Source organism: Lissotriton helveticus, chromosome 3_1 (genome assembly GCF_964261635.1).
Source record: "Lissotriton helveticus chromosome 3_1, aLisHel1.1, whole genome shotgun sequence".
NCBI classification, from domain to species: domain Eukaryota; kingdom Metazoa; phylum Chordata; class Amphibia; order Caudata; family Salamandridae; genus Lissotriton; species Lissotriton helveticus.
The window spans coordinates 1,170,525,702-1,170,545,114 of NC_136061.1; the positions used below are offsets into that span (position 1 = coordinate 1,170,525,702).

The window sequence follows — 19,413 nt, forward strand, 5'->3', positions numbered from 1 at the left end:
TTCATCCAGGGCGAGAGCAAGAGCTGTTTTTTCCCCCCTAAAGGGTAAAAAACAATTGCCATGGGACCGTGTAATGATAATCTTCAAAGGCAACAGTTTGTTCAATGATTCTTCTCACGTCAAAGAGGAGTGTAATAGGTCTATAATGTATCTTAGTTGCCCTATTTTAGCAATGGATTGACTACTCCTTCCCGTTTGTTGGTTGAGGTCCCTGAGTCAAGGGACAAATTTATGCTATATATTTATCTCAGCTTCTTTTTATGGTGGTATTCAATTATTTGGATAGTTTACTTGGGTTTCTTACAAATGATAAACGTGGTTTCTTGTCAGACGAGAGGGAATCATCAGATTAGGGACTGGAGAGTCAGGGTGATGAAGAAGTGAAAGTAGGTAGTTGAAAGGTTTTGTTAGTGTAAGGTGAATAATTGGACTCAATCTGAAATACTGGAGTTTCCTTTAGTAATGTCCTGTATTTAGGAGGCAAGATTGATAAAACATCAGGCAGATGTTTGGTCTGTGAAGAGCCTGGGAAACTCACCATTCTTTTTCATGGACTGTGGACAAATTAACTAATTTATAGTCTGTGAATGGGAGTGGAAGGTGGGGACCAGAGTGAAGGAGCAAACCTGTTACAATTAGATTGGGAGTTACACATTTATTGAAATGGTAGAGGTGGAAGGGAAATTATAATCTGCTGTAAAAAAAATTCTACAGCACCAAACCCAACTTTTCCCAAAAATAGGTTAGTTAAAGAATTTCAGAGATATCTTCTGATTCTCATTTGGTTGTTCATCTCATCTGAATTATAGGCTTTATTCTACCAGAGGTGCTTGACAAATAAAGTACACAAGAAACAAACTAGAATAATTTGAATAATTATCTTCTTAATTTAAAGACTAGAAAATAAAGATTTGAAATATCAAACACATACAAAATACCTGTCTCTCCAATATGAGTGCTGTAGTAATTCTGATGAGGTTGGCAATAACAGTTACAGACCCCATCGGAAATATGAATTCCGTGGGAGGACCAAAGGTCCTTTTGGTTTAACCTAGAGATTTTGGCTGCTGGAAGCAGTTGAAATCTCTAGAGGAAAACAGCAGAGGAAAAGGAGGAATACTGGAACCTAAATTACGGAGTCACTCGGTAATTCTTTATTTCACTTTTGAAATCTCAAAGTTCCATCAATAATCGCCATTTACTCCATCCGCAGAGCTACCAGCATCCATGGTGTAGGTAACTTAGGGGAGGGTGGACTTCGATAGAAATATGGGAAAATTTGAATGAGGCTGAAATATGACCGTCAGCTGGGGACAATTGAAGAGCAGGATAGACATCCATATATGATTGGCAGTCTACAAAGCGGGGAGTTGGGAGCAGTAGCAAGGACCCGCTTCCTTTTCTCCAATGCCCTAAGCTTACTATACTTTCCAGAGATGGGCAGGGTGAGAGGAGTTCGAAGTGCAGTTTGCCTGTACGCCAGTGCTGACAACAAAGACACAGGCCCCATACTAGCTGGCCTGATTCTGGTTGGCTCCTGCAAGAGGTACTGCAGCATTTTTAGGCTTGAAAGAGGAAACAACCACATCTGTAACCCCAACAGTAGAGAGGTTCTATAAACACCAAAACCACCATTGCATTTTCCCACAAGGGGACATAGTCAGTACTTCAGTTTAAGAGTGGATCCAATCTGTGATGTACTGCAGAGAAATCTGCAGTGGTAAATCCACACAGGGGTGGTAAGTGGATATTTTAAAGCATGCTTTTTTTTGGAAGTAATGCGAACATCCACCAACATGCATGTAAGCGTGTATTCCAAAACTTCACTGCAACTCCTTTCCACCATGGAAATAGTTGAAGATTTATTCCAGCCAACGGCTTGAGCAACTTTCTTTTCAGGATGGGAACTGGAATGTATCACACATAGAAATGCTGTGGGTTTAGGAAAGGGGCTTTCACCAGATGGAAAATATGCATTTGCACAGTAAGCTCCATTCCCATTGTGCAGAGTTCACCACTATGTAGAAGCGTAAATAGGAGCCCGCATGAATTGTCACATGACAGTCCCAGAAGTATGAGTACAAACCTGCACCTGGTGCAACCTTCCAGAAGCACTTCTGGAATGCTTGTGAGTAGAAAATAAACTTGTAGAGGTATGCTCGGAAAGAGATACAAATCTTCACTCATAATTTTAGGAATTTTATGAGTAAAGCTGCATTTTTCCCTAGAGGGAGTTCTTTCAAGAAATCAGGGCATTCTGGGATTTTTGTCTTGTGTGGTTCACTTGACCCATCAAGACTAATAAGCTCTAAAGCAGTGATTTTCAAAATAAGCAGAACTGAATGTAAGTTGTGCTGTTTACATGAGGCAACCAGGCAACCCTCACAGCAGTGCTTCCCAAACTTTTTGGAACCACAACCCGCTTTTTAGTACGACAAATTCTCGAAACCTACCTAGCTTTAATAGACATAAGGTGAGTGATCGTTTAATGTAATAAAGTGTTGTGTGGGATCGTATTATTTGCAGACAGCACATTTTCTATTGAAATGATCACTAAATGTGCACAGATATACAGTTTAATGGATAAAACTATATATCACACAAATGATAATGTGTGGAAATCAGGTTTTAGTGAACATTTATTATGTGTGCATCACCAAGTAAAGCGTCTTGATGTGTTCTAATCTTGCTAAAATCTTTGTACCCATCACACTTTTGAATTACAGAAAATGAGCTTTCTGTTTCTTTCCAATCTGCTGAATGTGTACAGTTCATTTACAAGTATTTAAATTTTGTTGTGTGTTAGTAAAACAAGCATTTGCAATGCAATCGGTCTCGCCTTTGAGACCTTATATGTATTTAGCTATGCAGCAAATTAGCCTGGGTGCTGAAACATCTAGTGTTCTTTAACATGGAGGGAAAGTAAGCAACAAACTGCGTGACATGCCAGGTATGGGAACACATGTGGAGAAATATTGCCTTTCAGCAGGAAATGGTGAAGTCCAAAACGATGTTCTTAATATAAAATCAGAGCCTTCGGTGGTCATATCACTGAAAATTCAAGATTTGAAAAAACTGTTATTGTCTGCGGGTGCTTGTGGAAAGCAATTTCTATGGACTGGAATCTAGAGAATGCTAAAGTGATTCTGGTATTTTACTGAATTCTGCTGGTCGTTTTCTTTCAAGGAAGGTAAATAGAGGCAGTTGCTAGAAAAATTAAAAAAAGAAAGTCCCTCAGCAGAAAGCAATTCTGGTATTTTACTGACCTCTACTGGTCGTTTTCTATCAAGACAGTTAAATAGAGGCAGTTGAACAAGCAGAAAGCAATTCTGGTATTTTACTGACCTCTACTAGTCGTTTTCTATCAAGACGGATAAATAGAGGCAGTTGAGCAGAAAAAAAGTCCCTAAGCGGAAGCAGACAAGTCCTAGGGTGGAACTCCAGAGCCCACAAAGTACATACACATATAAGTATATACTTAAGTATATACAAGAGATCTCGAATGCTCGACTTAATAAAATGACATCTTTTAGCTTTCCTTTCACACTCCCTGTACTCCATCAAAATTATCACATCATTTACTTTACTTTTCTTTCTCTGACTGCAAAGTGAGAGGTGTTTGTAAACACCAGGTTTCTTGTTAAAAAAACAAGCAGCAGAAGCCATAGCCTGACATTTGACCTCTGGCTTTGAAGCGCAGAACATGTGGCATAATAAACTCAAAATTTAAAGGCATCTTTATTTAATGCTTGGAATTTGGTGACCCACTCAAAACTTGTCTCAGACACACCAGTAGGTCGTGACCCACAGATTGGAAAACACTGCCTTAGAACAAGATGGATAGTGAATGGTCTGCTGCGAATGTTTGAATATACCAATGAGTCCAAAAACAGTAAAGACATTAGGAGTACAATGCATTGTTGCTTGTGGCTGTTCATTGCACAGAAGTCAAAGATTGAATTGGCAAGTTAACTGAAGTGTTATCACTAAATAAAAGCTATTTTTCCTGAGGGAAAAACTGGAATTGAATGGTTGTCCACACGATATCTTGGACAACAGGTTTGACATCTTCCAAAGAAGGGCTGAATATTAAGTGAACCTGGAGTCTATATGTCCTCAACACCAGAGCCGGACTGGGAACCAAAACCGGCCCTGGCAAAGTGCTCGGCCGGCCCCCCTCCTCCCCTTGGGGGAGAGGGGGGATGCCACCAAGCTCTTTACCAGGGCCGCTTTTCTGCCGAATTTGTTACAGGGCCGATTTTGCAGCTTTGCTGCAAAAACGGCGCTGTCACAAAAACGGCCCCCAGGGGGCCAAAAACGGCCCCCACCCTTGTGGCCGACCGGGGAATTGCCCGGTGCCCGCAACGGCCAGTCCGGGCCTGCTCAACACCAACTAAGCATCTGTCCATGTCTCCGCCTCTTCAGGCTCCTCTGCTTTGTCTGCACAACCTCTATAAGTATGCGTGTGCCTGTCCGTGTGCAGCATGATTGTATGTAAGTTGCGTGGGATTGTTTGCGGATCTTTACTTGGATAGGCGCCTAAGGCTCCTTAAGCTAGTCTGTGCGCATGGGTACATGTATGTATGTTGTTCTGTGGGCTGAGGTGGCTTTATGTTTGAGTGTATGCATGTGTGTGTAGGTGCTGTGTCATGGTGTTTGTAGATGTGTTGGTTTACATGAGTTTGGGTATCCACAGGTGCTTTTCTTTCCCTACATATGTGAATGTAAGTGTGGCCTACCTCAATGTGCATGAATATATGTGTCTATACCTGCAGTCAACAGACCATCACAGCCTCCTTCTGTATGTGTCCAAATAGGGTTTGTTTATGTACACTTTATTGTACAATAATTTCCTGCATTCAGGTTTGGATCAGTAAACAACATAAAGCAGTGGGAATTGGGAGGAACAGAGGTGGCCCGGCAGACCTCTGCTGCATGGAGATTAAATATTGCGAGCCAAAAGTTGGCACTGCACGACCTTGTTGTGCACCCACTCCACTAGTCTTTGTGCCAGCTGGCTACAATTGACATCCACATTAGTGTGGTCTTTCGGTATGGATAAGCGGCACAGACAAGGGGTGCGACACCAACATCAGCAGGTTACTGCTTGGGAGTTAGACAAGCCAAATGTTTAGCAGAGGCATCTGGAGAAATGTGTAAGGCTACCGGAAGGGAGGATAGGTGGTCTTGATGTTTCTCACCAGCAGTCCTTCCTTCCTTGGAAGAGGCCTCCAGTGCCAAGACCAGAAGTGAGCAAGGCTGCAAGATGGCGCAGAACATAAATGTTGCTCTACTGCTCTATCATGGCTGCCAGACACATGAGAGACATTCAGTCACCCAACTAAGATATATTGGCAAGATCATTCACCTGGCATAGCTCATATATAATTGTTTCCGGTCCAGGGAGGACCTGGCTTTGCAGTTTGGGCTGGACTGTTCCCATAAGGAACAGGGTCAAGACTGATTTGCATATTGCTTGGTCCAAACTGGTGTGGTGTGGTGAGCAAAGGAATGATGGATTAAACCCAGATCCCTGTGACTGGGGGGCAAATGTTTGCATTATCCAGCATTCCGTCCATTAAATGTTTGTTTTGCATCTGTCGCCCTAAGTGGGAAGGGTATGCCCAGACGTGGGTCCCGTGCTCACTACAACACTTGATTCAAGCTCGCCCAGCTGATGATGGGTGATGCCCTGAAAAATGTCCCAGGATGCTTGTTTGTGGACCAGGGAGGACCTGGCTTGGCAGTTAGGGCTGGACTGTTCCCAAAAGGAACAGGGTCAAGACTGATTTGCATATGGCTTGGTCCAAACTGGAGTGGTGTGGTGAGCAAAGGAATGATGGATTAAACTCAGATCCCTGTGACTGGGGGCAAATGTTTGCGTTGTCCAGCATTCCGTCCATCAATTGTTTCTTTTGCATATGTCGCCCTGAGTGGGAAGGGTATTTCCAGACGTGGGTCCTCTGCTCACTACACCATTGGATTCAAGCTAGCCTGGCTGAATAAGGGTCATGCCCTGAAACCGTTCCCAGGATGCTTGTTTGTGGTCCAGGGAGGACCTGGCTTGGCAGTTCCGGCTGGACTGTTCCCATAAGGAACAGGGTCAAGACTGATTTGCATATTGCCTGGTCCAAACTGGGGTGATGTGGTGAGCAAAAGAATGATGGATTAAACCCAGATCCTTGTGACTGGGAGCGAATGTTTGCATTGTCCAACATTCCATTCATCAATTGTTTCTTTTGCATATGTCGCCCTAAGTGGGAAGGGTGTGCCCAGACGTGGGTCCCATGCTCACTACACCACTCGATTCAAGCTAGCCTTGATGATGAAGGGTGATGCCTTGAAACCGGTCCCAGGATGCTTGTTTCCGGTCCAGGGAGGACCTGGCTTGGCAGTTCGGGCTGGACTGTTCCCATAAGGAACAGAGTAAAGACTGAATTGCATATGGCTTGGTCCAAACTGGGGTGGTGTGGTGAGCAAAAGAATGATGGATTAAACCCAGATCCTTGTGACTGGGGGCGAATGTTTGCATTGTCCAGCATTCCGTCCATCAATTGTTTCTTTTGCATATGTTTCCCTAAGTGGGAAGGGTAAACCCAGACTTGGGTCCCGTGCTCACTACACCACTCGATTCAAGCTTGCCTGGATGATGAAGGGTGATGCCCTGAAACCGTGATGACCTGGCTTGGTAGTTCGGTCTGGACTGTTCCCATAAGGAACAGGGTGAAGGCTGAATTGCATATGGCTTGGTCCAAACTGGGGTGGTGTGGTGAGCAAATGAATGATGGATTAAACCCAGATCCTTGTGACTGGGGGCGAATGTTTGCATTGTCCCGCATTCCGTCCAGCAATTGTTTCTTTTGCATATGTTGCCCTAAGTGGGAAGGGTAAACCCAGACTTGGGTCCCATGCTCACTACACCACTGGAGTTAAGCTAGCCTGACTGATGAATGTGATGCCCTGAAACCGGTTTCAGGATGCTTGCTTCCAGTCCAGGGAGGACCTGGCTTGGCAGTTCCGGCTGGACTGTTCCCATAAGGAACAGAGTCAAGACTGATTTGCACATGGCTTGGTCCAAACTGGGGTGGTGTGGTGAGCAAAAGAATGATGGATTAAACCCAGATCCTTGTGACGGGGGCGAATGCTTGCATTGTCCAGCATTCTGTCCATCAAATTTTTCTTTTGCATATATTGCTCTAAGTGGGAAGGGTATGCCCAGACGTGGGTCCCTTGCTCACTACACCACTGGATTCAAGCTAGTCTGGCTGATGAAGGGTGATGCCCTGAAACCGTTTCCAGGATGCTTGTTTCCGGTCCAGGGAGGACCTGGCTTGGCAGTTCGGGCTGGACTGTTCCCATAAGGAACAGGGTGAAGACTGAATTCCATATGGCTTAGTCCAAACTGGGGTGGTGTGGTGAGCAAAAGAATGATGGATTAAACCCAGATCCTTGTGACTTGGGGCAAATGTTTGCATTATCCCGCATTCCGTCCATCAATTGCTTCTTTTGCATATGTTGCCCTAAGTGGGAAGGGTAAACCCAGACTTGGGTACCGTGCTCACTACACCACTGGATTTAAGCTAGCCTGACTGATGAATGTGATGCCCTGAAACCGGTCCCAGGATGCTTGCTTCCAGTCCAGGGAGGACCTGGCTTGGCAGTTCCGGCTGGACTGTTCCCATAGGGAACAGGGTCAAGACTGATTTGCATATGGCCTGGTCCAAACTGGGGGGATGTGGTGAGCAAAAGAATGATGGATTAAACCCAGATCCTTGTGAATGGGAGCGAATGTTTGCATTGTCCAACATTCCATTCATCAATTGTTTCTTTTGCATATGTCGCCCTAAGTGGGAAGGGTGTGCCCAGACGTGGGTCCCATGCTCACTACACCACTCGATTCAAGCTAGCCTGGATGATGAAGGGGGATGCCCTGAAACCGGTCCCAGGATGCTTGTTTCCGGTCCAGGGAGGACCTGGCTTGGCAGTTCGGGCTGGACTGTTCCCATAAGGAACAGAGTGAAGACTGAATTGCATATGGCTTGGTCCAAACTGGAGTGGTGTGGTGAGCAAAAGAATCATGGATTAAACCCAGATCCTTGTGACTGGGGGCGAATGTTTGCATTGTCCAGCATTCCGTCCATCAATTGTTTCTTTTGCATATGTTGCCCTAAGTGGGAAGGGTAAGCCCAGACTTGGGTCCCGTGCTCACTACACCACTCAATTCAAGCTTGCCTGGATGATGAAGGGTGATGCCCTGAAACCGTGATGACCTGGCTTGGTAGTTCGGGCTGGACTGTTCCCATAAGGAACAGGGTGAAGACTGAATTGCATATGGCTTGGTCCAAACTGGGGTGGTGTGGTGAGCAAATGAATGATGGATTAAACCCAGATCCTTGTGACTGGGGGCGAATGTTTGCATTGTCCAGCATTCCGTCCATCAATTGTTTCTTTTGCATATGTTGCCCTAAGTGGGAAGGGTAAGCCCAGACTTGGGTCCCATGCTCACTACACCACTCGATTCAAGCTAGCCAACATTCCGTCCATCAGTTGCTTCTTTTGCATTACTCATATATAATACTGGCAGATGAATGTAGGGCACAGTAGGCATTAGTGACAGAGAAGGGGAAACACAAATATTGGCGTTTTGTTGCAGAGAGCTGCACAGCAGTAACCACTTGTAACGGGAGTGAATAAGTTCCGCCAAGGCAAGTGAAGGTCATATTTGTAGTTTAGTCCAAGAAAATGCAGGAGCCCACAGTGCTGCGTCCTCGTCCCAATGTCTCCCGTCTGCAACTGCCTAGCAGTGGGATTCGGAACAGACAGAGCGAGTCAGCGGCCACCGGCTTCAAGTTAACGCACAACATGTTTACAGCTGGCATTGTAAATACATTTAAACCTAAACAACACGTGAATATGCACGCATTGTGAAAGTAGGGAAACAAAGAAAAGATAAATAATGTGCACGTCCTTACACGACTCTAAGCCCAGAAGCCCCAATGACCACCTGCGAGAACGTTTACAACTAGTGAACGGTGGCACCAGCCAGCCACACAAACGTGCCTTCTAAAATACAAAAATAAGACTCACCTCAAATAACACATATTTGTAAGCAGATTAGGGACTGGATTTCTCAGACTGCCTACGTAGCAATAGCAACTGCTATTCATTTTTATTTCAGGTTTCTACAGCACAAACAAGAATCAAGAAAGTGGTGACAGGGTGATTTATTTGAGATGCCACAAGTAAACCTTGGACACACCCACGAACGCCTCTTGACAGACTCAATTGACAGGATTTGCAAGTAGGGCCACCTTTAGGGCAGTGCGACCAGTGCAGTCGCACAGGTCGCTGACCTGTGGAGGGGGGGCTGACCTCAGGGGGCTGCTGTGTTTAGCAGTAACATATGATTGGAGAGATGAGGGTCCTTTTGTCTAGTGGTAGCGAGAGACTCCGAGGAGGCGGTCATGGGAACGCTAAAAATGGTTGTCGCCACATGTGCCACCAGCGCTAAAGCCAGCACTGCATGCAAGCAACCTTGACAGGGTAGGAAACCCCAGCAAAGAGGCCACAAGTGGAACCTCCGGTGGACCGAAAAACGCCACTGATTTTGCTGTAGCTTTTTTCATCATTGGGCTTTTGCCTGTCTCATCTGCTCTGGAGGTCAGTCAGTTTGTGACACGAAGGAGCGGCCCTATCTCCCTACTTCTAGAAGGTTCTGACTTACACTCCTTTCCTTCAAGTTTATTTCTCCTGCTTTCAGGCTATGAAAAAAAACTACTGAAAAATGACCTGTTAAATGAGATGTGCGACTAAAATCCATGTTTCACTGGAACAGCATGAATAATTCCGCAATGCTGTAATTTTAATGTTATTTGGTAGAAATGTTCCATCTTCACATAGGTCACCAACCCTGCTAATAACCTGCCTTCTTTGAAAGTACGACTAATGACCTCCTATCCAACCATCGACTATCTGACATACACCAAACTATTGCCTGCACCTTGGCTGGAACCTGGTGGCTACTAAGCCCATACTAAACCTTATATGTGCCTCACTGTAACCCAAACGCACCTGACACCACTTGTTGACTAATCTGCATGCGTGGAATTCCAAATTGACATAAATGCGGCATGTTGGCACAACATGAAACAAAATTAATACATAAAATAAAAGTGGATAATGCAAGCACGAGGAATATAATAGTCGAGCACTATAAGGAAAACATTGTGGACGAAAGTGCAGGTGTGTGATGCCTTCATTAACAATCTGTGTTACTCGAAATCCTTCTGTGTGTTATCAATAGCCATCTTTTCAACCTCTTCACCTTCTTCATCATCTGCCTCCTTGGGAATGATATTGTTTTTGTCATTTGTGTGCACAATACCGGCCCAATCACTTTTCTTCTGCCCATATTTCTCCTTTTCTTCTGAAAGCTCCTTCATTATTTATTTTAATCAAACTGTTGCTCTAGTTTGTGATGAGCGCTCAGGTGATGGAATTTCTGATAAGAATTACATTTTGTGTGCATGGACATTTCTTTATCACAGCTAAACTGGTTGTATTGACGTAGAAAAAAAACATGGCGGACCTGAGGACAGCGACCCTGCTAATCAAGGCTCAATGGCTTGGGATACCCAGTCGATTCAGCCCTGAAAATCACTCCCAGGACGCAGCACACAATTTTCATGCAAGACACCCGAGGAGAATTGTTTCTGGATAACCTACCAGAAGAATTGGAGTAATTCGTGAGTATGACTTTAGACTTTAGAGCTGCTTGTAAAACGTATGCAATTTATTTTGTAAAGCTGTGCTGTAAAATCAATAATTTGTGCTCATTTTAAAGATACTTTTTGGGCGGTGGTGATCCTCTCTCCAAACAAATCCTGCTGGAAAGGGTCCGGCTGGCTCACTAGGTTCACTCGGAGCAATAAGGAGCTCGATCTCTTCATGGACCGCACCAAACACCTACGGCAGTCATAGTCAATACACTTCTAAAATGCAGAGTTCCTCACTATTTGTTTATCACCTATAGGAGCTGGCACTTTTCAACAGTCATTTCTTGAACAACAGTGACAAGGAGTACTACGTTTACAAGCTCACCTCTCCTATTATGTCCACCAGCAGTTTTAAAGCCCGAGGGTCATGGACAAGTGAGTCAGTGTAAAACAGACCACGGTAGTTCATCGGGTCAACTTTATTGTCCACAGCACACAAGTCTGGACGCACATGGAATCCATGAGAAATTCGACCAATAGTAAAAGGAAAAGCACCGCCTGCAAAAAAACAAAAAAAAATGGTCAAAACTTCGGCAAACACAGAAGCATAAAATATTTTTTATAAAATAAATACTAAGAATACTTAGAAGATATCAATAAAACCCTCATTGCTCTACTGAACTTTTAGAGTTGAAAAAAAATTAACAATTGAAAGCATGAGCGATAAATGTATATAGTAAAAGCACATTAAATTCACAAATCTCCGTTGAAATACATTTTCTTTTTATTCCAAGATCAGAGCATCCTTAGTGACCACAGTTCTTGATGTATGTTATCCAAGTCACAATATTGTCACAAGATTGCCAACACGTGTTTCGTCTATCAGGCAAATCAGCCAATTGTTAATTTGTTTTCTATGTGGACTTTGTTCCTCATCTTTACAACATAGGGAAGTGGTTGTATGTTAGCCTTGAGCACATATGTGTTTTTGATTTTGAATTGAGACAAATTCTACACGCTACTGCGCATGTTTCCCCTACTGCCTCATTTTGTATGTCTTTTAGAGTTGAAGTCATTGCCAGGGGCCTCTACCAGACATATCCTCTAGAGTCGCAGGAAGCACACCTGGAGGCCCTTCACTCGTAGTGGCTTCTCTTAGGACACCGACTGGTGGACCCACAAGGAACTGAAAACTCTCTTCTATTTTTGTGACGCACCGGCAGCTCATTTTCCTGCCCCTTATTTACAAAGACAGTAAAATCCACCCTGTGTGGCTTTTCCTGTCCTTGTGAATACAGCCCCTTTACGGGCAGTACTTTGCTTAAAAGGGGCGTTCCATGGGTGATGCTGTGGGTGTTCCTATGCAAAACCCATGGAGCCTGACACATTTCCAGATTTACGAGAAGTCATAAACCTAGAAATGCGTCAGAATGCTAGACCTCCCCAAGGGAGACGTAGGGAGGCGCAACAAGGAGAAATGTATTCATTTCTCTTCGTTTTTTCCTCTTTCGATGCATGCTGCATTCTGCAGCACACAAAGAACGAGGAAATCACCTGTGGTGATTGTTTATGTACAGGAAGATGTTCCTTCCTGCACATAAACAATCATTCAAAAAAATACAATTTGCAAGTTCTATGTGTGCAGCACACATAGAATGTGAAAAACGCCATTTCAGATTGTTTATGTGCAGGAAGTGAACCGTTCCTGCACAAAAACAATCATCCCCATGACGCAGGCGCAAGGGTGCCTGCATCGGCGCATGGCAAACAATTGTGTGCCAGTGGAGGGGAAGGCACAGGGATGCAACATATTATTGTAAATATGTCACATCCCTATGCTTAAAAGTGCTGCCGTGTGGTGCAGCTAAAGGGCTTGGGGTGCTGTGCTGCGTCACTTTCTTGTAAATGTCCCCCAATGTCCCTTTCCACCAGCCTTTTCATGGTAGGTGAACCGCCATGAAACGGCTGGCAGGGAGGCACATCATAATCCCTACGGCGGTACCTGGAAGGCACCACCACCATTGTAGGGATTATTGCTGCCTCCAATGCACGGATGCGTGGCGGTCAGGCTTTCCGATCGCCATCTTGCTGCTCGCCATTGTAATATGGCAGGTGGCAAACATGCTTACAATGGCGGTGAGACCGTCACCGACAGGCTGTCAGTGGTAGTCTCACCATCATCGTAATCAGGCCCTAATGTCCCCGTTCTTAAAAAAAAGGAATGTGTCCTTGTGTAATGAATGTTTCTCATGTAAGTCGCTCCAGTACCGTTGGGTTGAGTTTGCGCTGTATGAAACTGCAAAAACAAATGGGTTTCATTCATGCATTCAAGGCTGTTTGCATTTCAATATCTGAAGCTGCTCCTGAATCTGCATGGTGCAGAACCCCTCTTGTGCTATAACGCCTCCCTGCTTGCATTTGACAAGCATCTCTTTCCTAGATCATTAGGGGATAAAAGAGAGAGAGTTGCTTCACCTTTGAAAGGGTTAAAAGTGTTGAGGCACCAAAATATGGGACAATGGACATCATGTATTGTGTTTGAGTGAGCAGCATGGAAGCCATGTGGGCCACATTTATCAGGCATTTTACTGGTCACAAATGTCCCGATTTGCAGAATCGAGCCGTTTGCAACCGGTAAAATGCATTTTGGTGTGTATGAATTCCAATTTGCGATTCGATAACATGTTACCAAATCACAATTTGAAATTGCCAATAGATACCAATTTTCTATTAGGAAGGGGTGTGTTTAGGGCGACCCTTCATAATACCAAATCGCTGTGCTATGTAGGATTTTTTGCGACCGAAATGCAGCCACAAACCATTTGCATTTAACCACCTACTTCAAGTAGGTGGTGACCCAGTCACAAACAGGAAGGAGTCCCAAAGGGACTCCAACCCCTTTAGTGAATGCTCGTAAAAATGTTTTTTAAGATCAGGCAGTGAGTGGTCCCACGGACTACTACCTGCTCTTGAAAAATGAAAAGAAAACTGTTAATTTTTCTTTTTTAAATGCAACCCGTTTTCCTTTAAGGGAAACGGGCTGCATTTAAAAAAAACTGATTGCTTTATTTTAAAGCTATTTAAAAGCTACTGACCCCAGCAGACTATCATCCCTGTTATTTTACCGATTCCTAATGGGTTGCAAGAAGCGACCTGCCTCATAAATATTAAGGACGGAGGTCGATTTGCGATCCATTAGGAAACGCTCAATGAAACTCATGGGGTTTCATACATTCAAATAGCGATTAACTAATTGCGATTCACAGAGAATTCCAATGAGGTCCTCGCTATTTGAAATAACGAAACATGTGGCCCGAAGTTGGGCATCAGGAGAGAATCTCCAATTGCAGGCCAAACCTCCCAAATATGGATGGGCCTCGCAGCTATGGTCTGGGGCTGCGAGGCCAAGGAAATAAGAAGCCCCTCCCCTGGGCCATGCAGCCATTGAGCAGTGCTGAGGGCCAGCGGAGGTGGCACCTCACCCTATTCCTTCATATGCCTGTGAGGCCCAGGAGACAGACGCCCTTATACTGGGCCTTGCCGCGTTGCACCATAGCTGCTTGGCCCAGGACAGGGGGAAACACTGGCGCAAGGTCCCATGTTGGTGGGCTGAGCGTGGGGTCCTGGGCAGATGCCCATGCCTAGCTCCAGCTATCAGCCGCGGTTGGCAGTAGGAATTCCTGCAGGGCGGTGACGTGGGGAGGGGGAGGGGCAGGGTGGGGGATAGTAATGTATGGATTACGGAGTTTAACAGGTAAGTAAACACATAAATAAATAAAACGAATTTTGTTGCACGCACTGCATCACATTTGGTGATGCAGTGCGCACAACGAAATTCGTTTTATTTATTTATATGTTTACTTACCTGTTAAACTCCGTAATCCGTACATTACTACCCCGCACCCTGCCCCTCCCCCTCCCCACGTCACCGCCCTGCAGGAACTCCTACTGCCAACCGCGGCTGCCAGCTATGGCTGTAGTGGACATGGACTACTTCTGCGAGGCGGATTGACACACGTGCAACATCCACCTCCATCAACATGAAAGTAACAACGCAGACAGCCTGTGAGAACCGAAAGACAACTGCATTCCATTCGCATTCTCATTCTCGAGTGTACCTATTTTTCCTCTATAGCGGCCATAAAAGGCAAACCAATTTACGATTCTATTGATAACCAACTTCAAATATAATACGACTAGGACCTTTAGATTTGGTTATATGTTCATACTTCAAGAAGCAAGCTTGTCATGCAGTACAGTTGTACTCTTCACTATGCAAAAATAATTTAGTTTGAGTTGCAAAAATATTTCGTCTTGAATATGATTTAATAGCATAAATAAACTGCACTTTTCTTAGCAAAATGGCATATGTTATCATTAAAAAAGACAACTTTATCATAAACAGAATGTGATCTTTCAGGCTTTTATTGTCCATGAGAAGTGATGTCGTTACATGAATCTCCATGCAGTAGGATAGATATGGTAGGGAAGTATGAAAAATTGACAAGCGTACGCGGACATTTATATCTGTCAGAATATTCTCTATGTGCCCCCAATTTAAAAATCTCCAGCAGAAATGATAGATTCTGTGGTATTTCGCTAACTTCTAACTACTGCTTATGTTAGTGACCTTGGTGCATTTTTCTTCACTATTGTGAACTTGTTTTGGAAAATTGGTCGGTAAGATTGATGACGTTAGTGACACAAACCTTTAATGCACGCACACGTTGGGAACTACTTTGCACTGCTCCCGCCAAAAGAGAGAGAGGCAGTGTGTAATTGCAGGTAGGGCCCACTGGCACCCAAGCTTGCTGTGTGTCACTTATTTTCCCCCAACAGATTTTGATTGGAGGGGGGGATAGAAAAGTGGGAAAGGAGGGGGAAGAGAAAGAGAAAGAGGGAAAACAGTGACACAGGGACAAAACAGGGACAAAATAGAACGTGCGGGACTGGGGTAGAGAGAGAGGCAGTGATTATCTGGCGGCGGAGTAAAGGTGGAATCAAGACTACACAGTCTCGGGTTGGCCTATGAACCTGTAATATATTGTGACAGTTAGCAGCATAGCAGCAGTTGTGAGGTAAATGGAAACTGAAAAGAAGTCTGCAAGTGATACCCCCCACTGTACACCAACCACCGAGGGATTGCAACGGGGCCTCCTGCTTTCTGGCACTAGACCTGAGCGCCCCACGCTGTATCAATGACACACAGAGCTATAGTGTGAGCCAGAAGACCAAGTGCGGGCTCTGCCCGTTTAATATATAGCCTCTAGCCACGCCTGGCCGGAGGATGCATTAGGTGCAGTTCTGGAGCATGTCATCACCGCAGGGCGGTGCCTGGTGGTTGTTACAGGGATTACAAAAGTCAGCACACATGCAGAACTCAGGTCGCAGCAGAACCATGACCCCTGAAGTGACAGAGGGTGGCAGGCAGATACAGGTTCAGACTCCAACACTCCCTTCCAAAAATGGAGAAGAAGGGCAGAAGAAAGGAGGGGGGAGCCTATATCCATCAGTACATGCCACATGATGAGCGGGGTAATAATGAGCGTGAAAGGCAGGTGGTGTGTTGCTCTGTACAAGCATGATGACAGACCGCAGTCCCCAGGTATGTAAAGCGAGTAAATGGGCTATAATGTATTGCAATTGCAATTTCCGCGTACATTTAAGGAGATTCTGATTGCTAATGAACTTCTTCGATGTAAAGCATGGAAAGGACAGCAGCAGTAGCGGCTGCCAGGGAACGGCAATGGAGGGGCTGGGCTGGTGGAGAGAGGGAAAAAAAGAACAAAAAAAACATATCACTTACCTTTTGTCAGCTGCCGCCTCTCTTCCGTCTTGTTCAGCGTACTTCTTCCTGCAGTCCTGGCAGCAGGAAGCACCAGGCTCCCGGGCTCCCCAGAGCCAATCACAATGCTGCAATGCAGGGTTGTGATTGGTCTGAGTGCTGTGGTTCAGCGCTCAGATGGGGACAGGGAGGCTTTGCATATTCCTCCCCAGGCTGTGTAATGCAATTGGTTGGTCCAAGAGGGCCAGCCAAACAGTCATGTGCAATTAGAGGGTGTGCAAACCACTCCCCCCACTGTGCCATCAGCCCTGTCCCTCCCTAACCCAGCCCCACAGCTAAAAAAAAAAAATGATAATAATGATGTTATTATCATTTTATTTTTCCTGCTCTGCACTGAGAGCAGTGGGGCGACACCCCTCCGCCTTGGCTGAGGAGCCGCCCCTGGATAGCAGGAAGGGTGTGTAAGTCAATGTATCTTTGTTTTGAGGCCTTTGTGTCGGCAGCCACCGCGTCGGCAGCCACCGCATGTGAAGTTTGCAGTATTTTTGTTAAATTTAGTGCAATTTACAGAAAACACTGGACAAACTCAAGCACTTTCCTTCATTAAAAAGAAATATGAAGTCATTTGTGTTATACTCTCCAAGTCCAGCTCCGTGCGGACCCGGCTAAACAGTCACAGAAAGTGCTACCCATGTCTAAAATAACACCCAGGAATACCTGGTAGATACAATCGACACCAGGGCTACCCATTGCTTCCATTTCTATCAAATTCTAGCCGTGCTTTCCAGCACCGCCCAGTGATCCGGGTGCAAACCCTACCAGCCATTGCCTATGGATACCAACACTCTGAAACGGACAGTGCTGCTCACTGTTCACCAGTGCCAAGTAAGGAAAACAAACCATTGCCTCTTAGTGCTGAAGATGACACAGTAAACTGAGCAAATATCAAGAATCACTTCATTAGAGAAAGATGGAGAAAACCTCTTCATTGGAATCCCAACTCATCTACTAATTGATGTGCTAGCCCCTAGATTTAGATCACCAGGTGCTGCTGCAATGACACAGAGGGACTTCCAAGGGTCCTGTAATTCTAGAGTCATTCATTGCATTAGGCGCTATCACCCTGAGCTGCCAGTATAGTGTAAGGCCAGTGCCACGCCATTGCCACCCAGTGCCATCCCGGCGACAGTGGCAGTCAGTACAATCAAGCCCATCTAGCAGCACAAAGTAAACATAACAGATGCACATTACATTTAGCTAAGTGGAATGCAAAACAGTATTTGCACTTTCACCATTGTGCTCCACGGGGAAAACATTTTTCAAGGTAAATGAATCACTTTCCCTTACCACTGTCAGCTGTGGAGGTTCTCCCTTCCCATCAACACCACGGGTAGGAGTGCACAATTGTACATGCTCGCTGTGTACCTCAGTTCCTGATAATTGGCCTCACTGTAGTTTGTGGAGTTTATGTATTTTCCTATGTACATGCACTTGCTTAATTCTTTTTGTGAGTGGAACTATTTCCTTGCAAAATCCAGTTGGCGCTGAAAATGGACGGGATGTTTTATCACCAATTAACTTGAAGAGCGTTGTGTTCGTGACTTTGAAACTTTAAGAATGTTGGCGACAGTCCTGGCTGGCTGGCCGGCCGACTGCCGCAGCCTCTCCTGTGTCCCATCCCGTCCCTTCCTCTTGCTGGCTTTTTGTGAGAAACAGGAAGCAGGAAGCACCAGGGCTCCCACGCTCCCCGCAGCCAATCACAATGCTGCAATGCCACTTTGTGATTGATCTGCGCGTCGTGACACATTGCTCAGACAGGGGCTGGAGGGGTGGGGATGTTCTCCATGCAGGCTGTAATGCAGCCTGCATGGAGAACAGTGAAGTGCGCATGACAGTTTTGGGCAGCCCGCGAGGGCAGACCAAACTGTCATTGTGCACAGAACTGTTCTACCACTCCTCCTGTTCTCTGCAGCTCGCCCGCCACCTCACACGCACTGCTGCAGAAGGAGGACAACATAAAATGATAATAACATTACGCTATGATAATTTTGTTTTTTTCTTTCTTTTGCTGCTTCCTGGCAGTGGGGCGACGCTCCTCCACCTTAGCGGAGGAGCCGCCTCTGGTTGGCGATCCTTTTTCTCTGGCAAATGCCTACAGCTGGTTTAAAGATTAGGCCTAAATCCACGTCCTAAAAATTCTGCGAACAACAAGTAGTTTTTTTTATTTCTGTTGTCATCAATTTGCATTTTGATATGATTTATAAGCATCATGTACTGTAAAACTATTTAGCCCTTAAAGCAGTGGAGACCACTGCGTTCTATACTGTGTATACTTAGGTCACTCAGAAGCATCGCATCCTGACATTCATACATATTGTTCCCATATTGTTCGACATATTACTTCTCCCAACCACATTTCCCAGTGCTTGATGTGACTATGGTGCGAACATCACATTATAAATGTTGCCATTTGCTTCGTTTTTGTCTGTGTAAGGGCAATGTTGGTGACTGGTCTTATGGTCAATGGGGTGCGTTTTCAAAGGAAAAAGAACCTGTCCTTACACACTGGTATGCTTTCTATGCATTACACTTCCTGGGGCACATGCATCAAGCTGTTTACCGGTCGCAAGCGGGCCGATCCGCAGAATTGGCCCGTTTGCGACCAGTAAAAAGCCATTTCCGATGCATCATACCTAAATGCATTCACAAAACTGGCAATCACAATTTTTGCAATTACCTATTTTGCAAATACATTTAAGGAATCGCAATTTGCGATTCCCTAAATACAATGCATGAAGCATTTTAAAAATGTGACTTTGCATTAAGGATTGGCAAATTAACATCAACTTAAGTTGATGTTAATTTGCAAATCCTTAGAAAAATACACAAAATTGCATTTTTCAATGTGACCTG

At 45.0% G+C, this 19,413-nt stretch overlaps 1 protein-coding gene across 1 annotated transcript in view; it reads right to left on the bottom strand.

The window, feature by feature from the left end:
- The window catches only part of ACMSD (aminocarboxymuconate semialdehyde decarboxylase), a 625,677-nt gene that overhangs the window by 94,349 nt on the left and 511,915 nt on the right, over positions 1–19,413 (bottom strand). Inside the window, exon 8 of the mRNA XM_078681812.1 lies at positions 11,101–11,273. Within this exon, the coding sequence (XP_078537938.1) occupies positions 11,101–11,273 (173 nt within the window). The remainder of the gene's footprint in view (positions 1–11,100; positions 11,274–19,413) is intronic.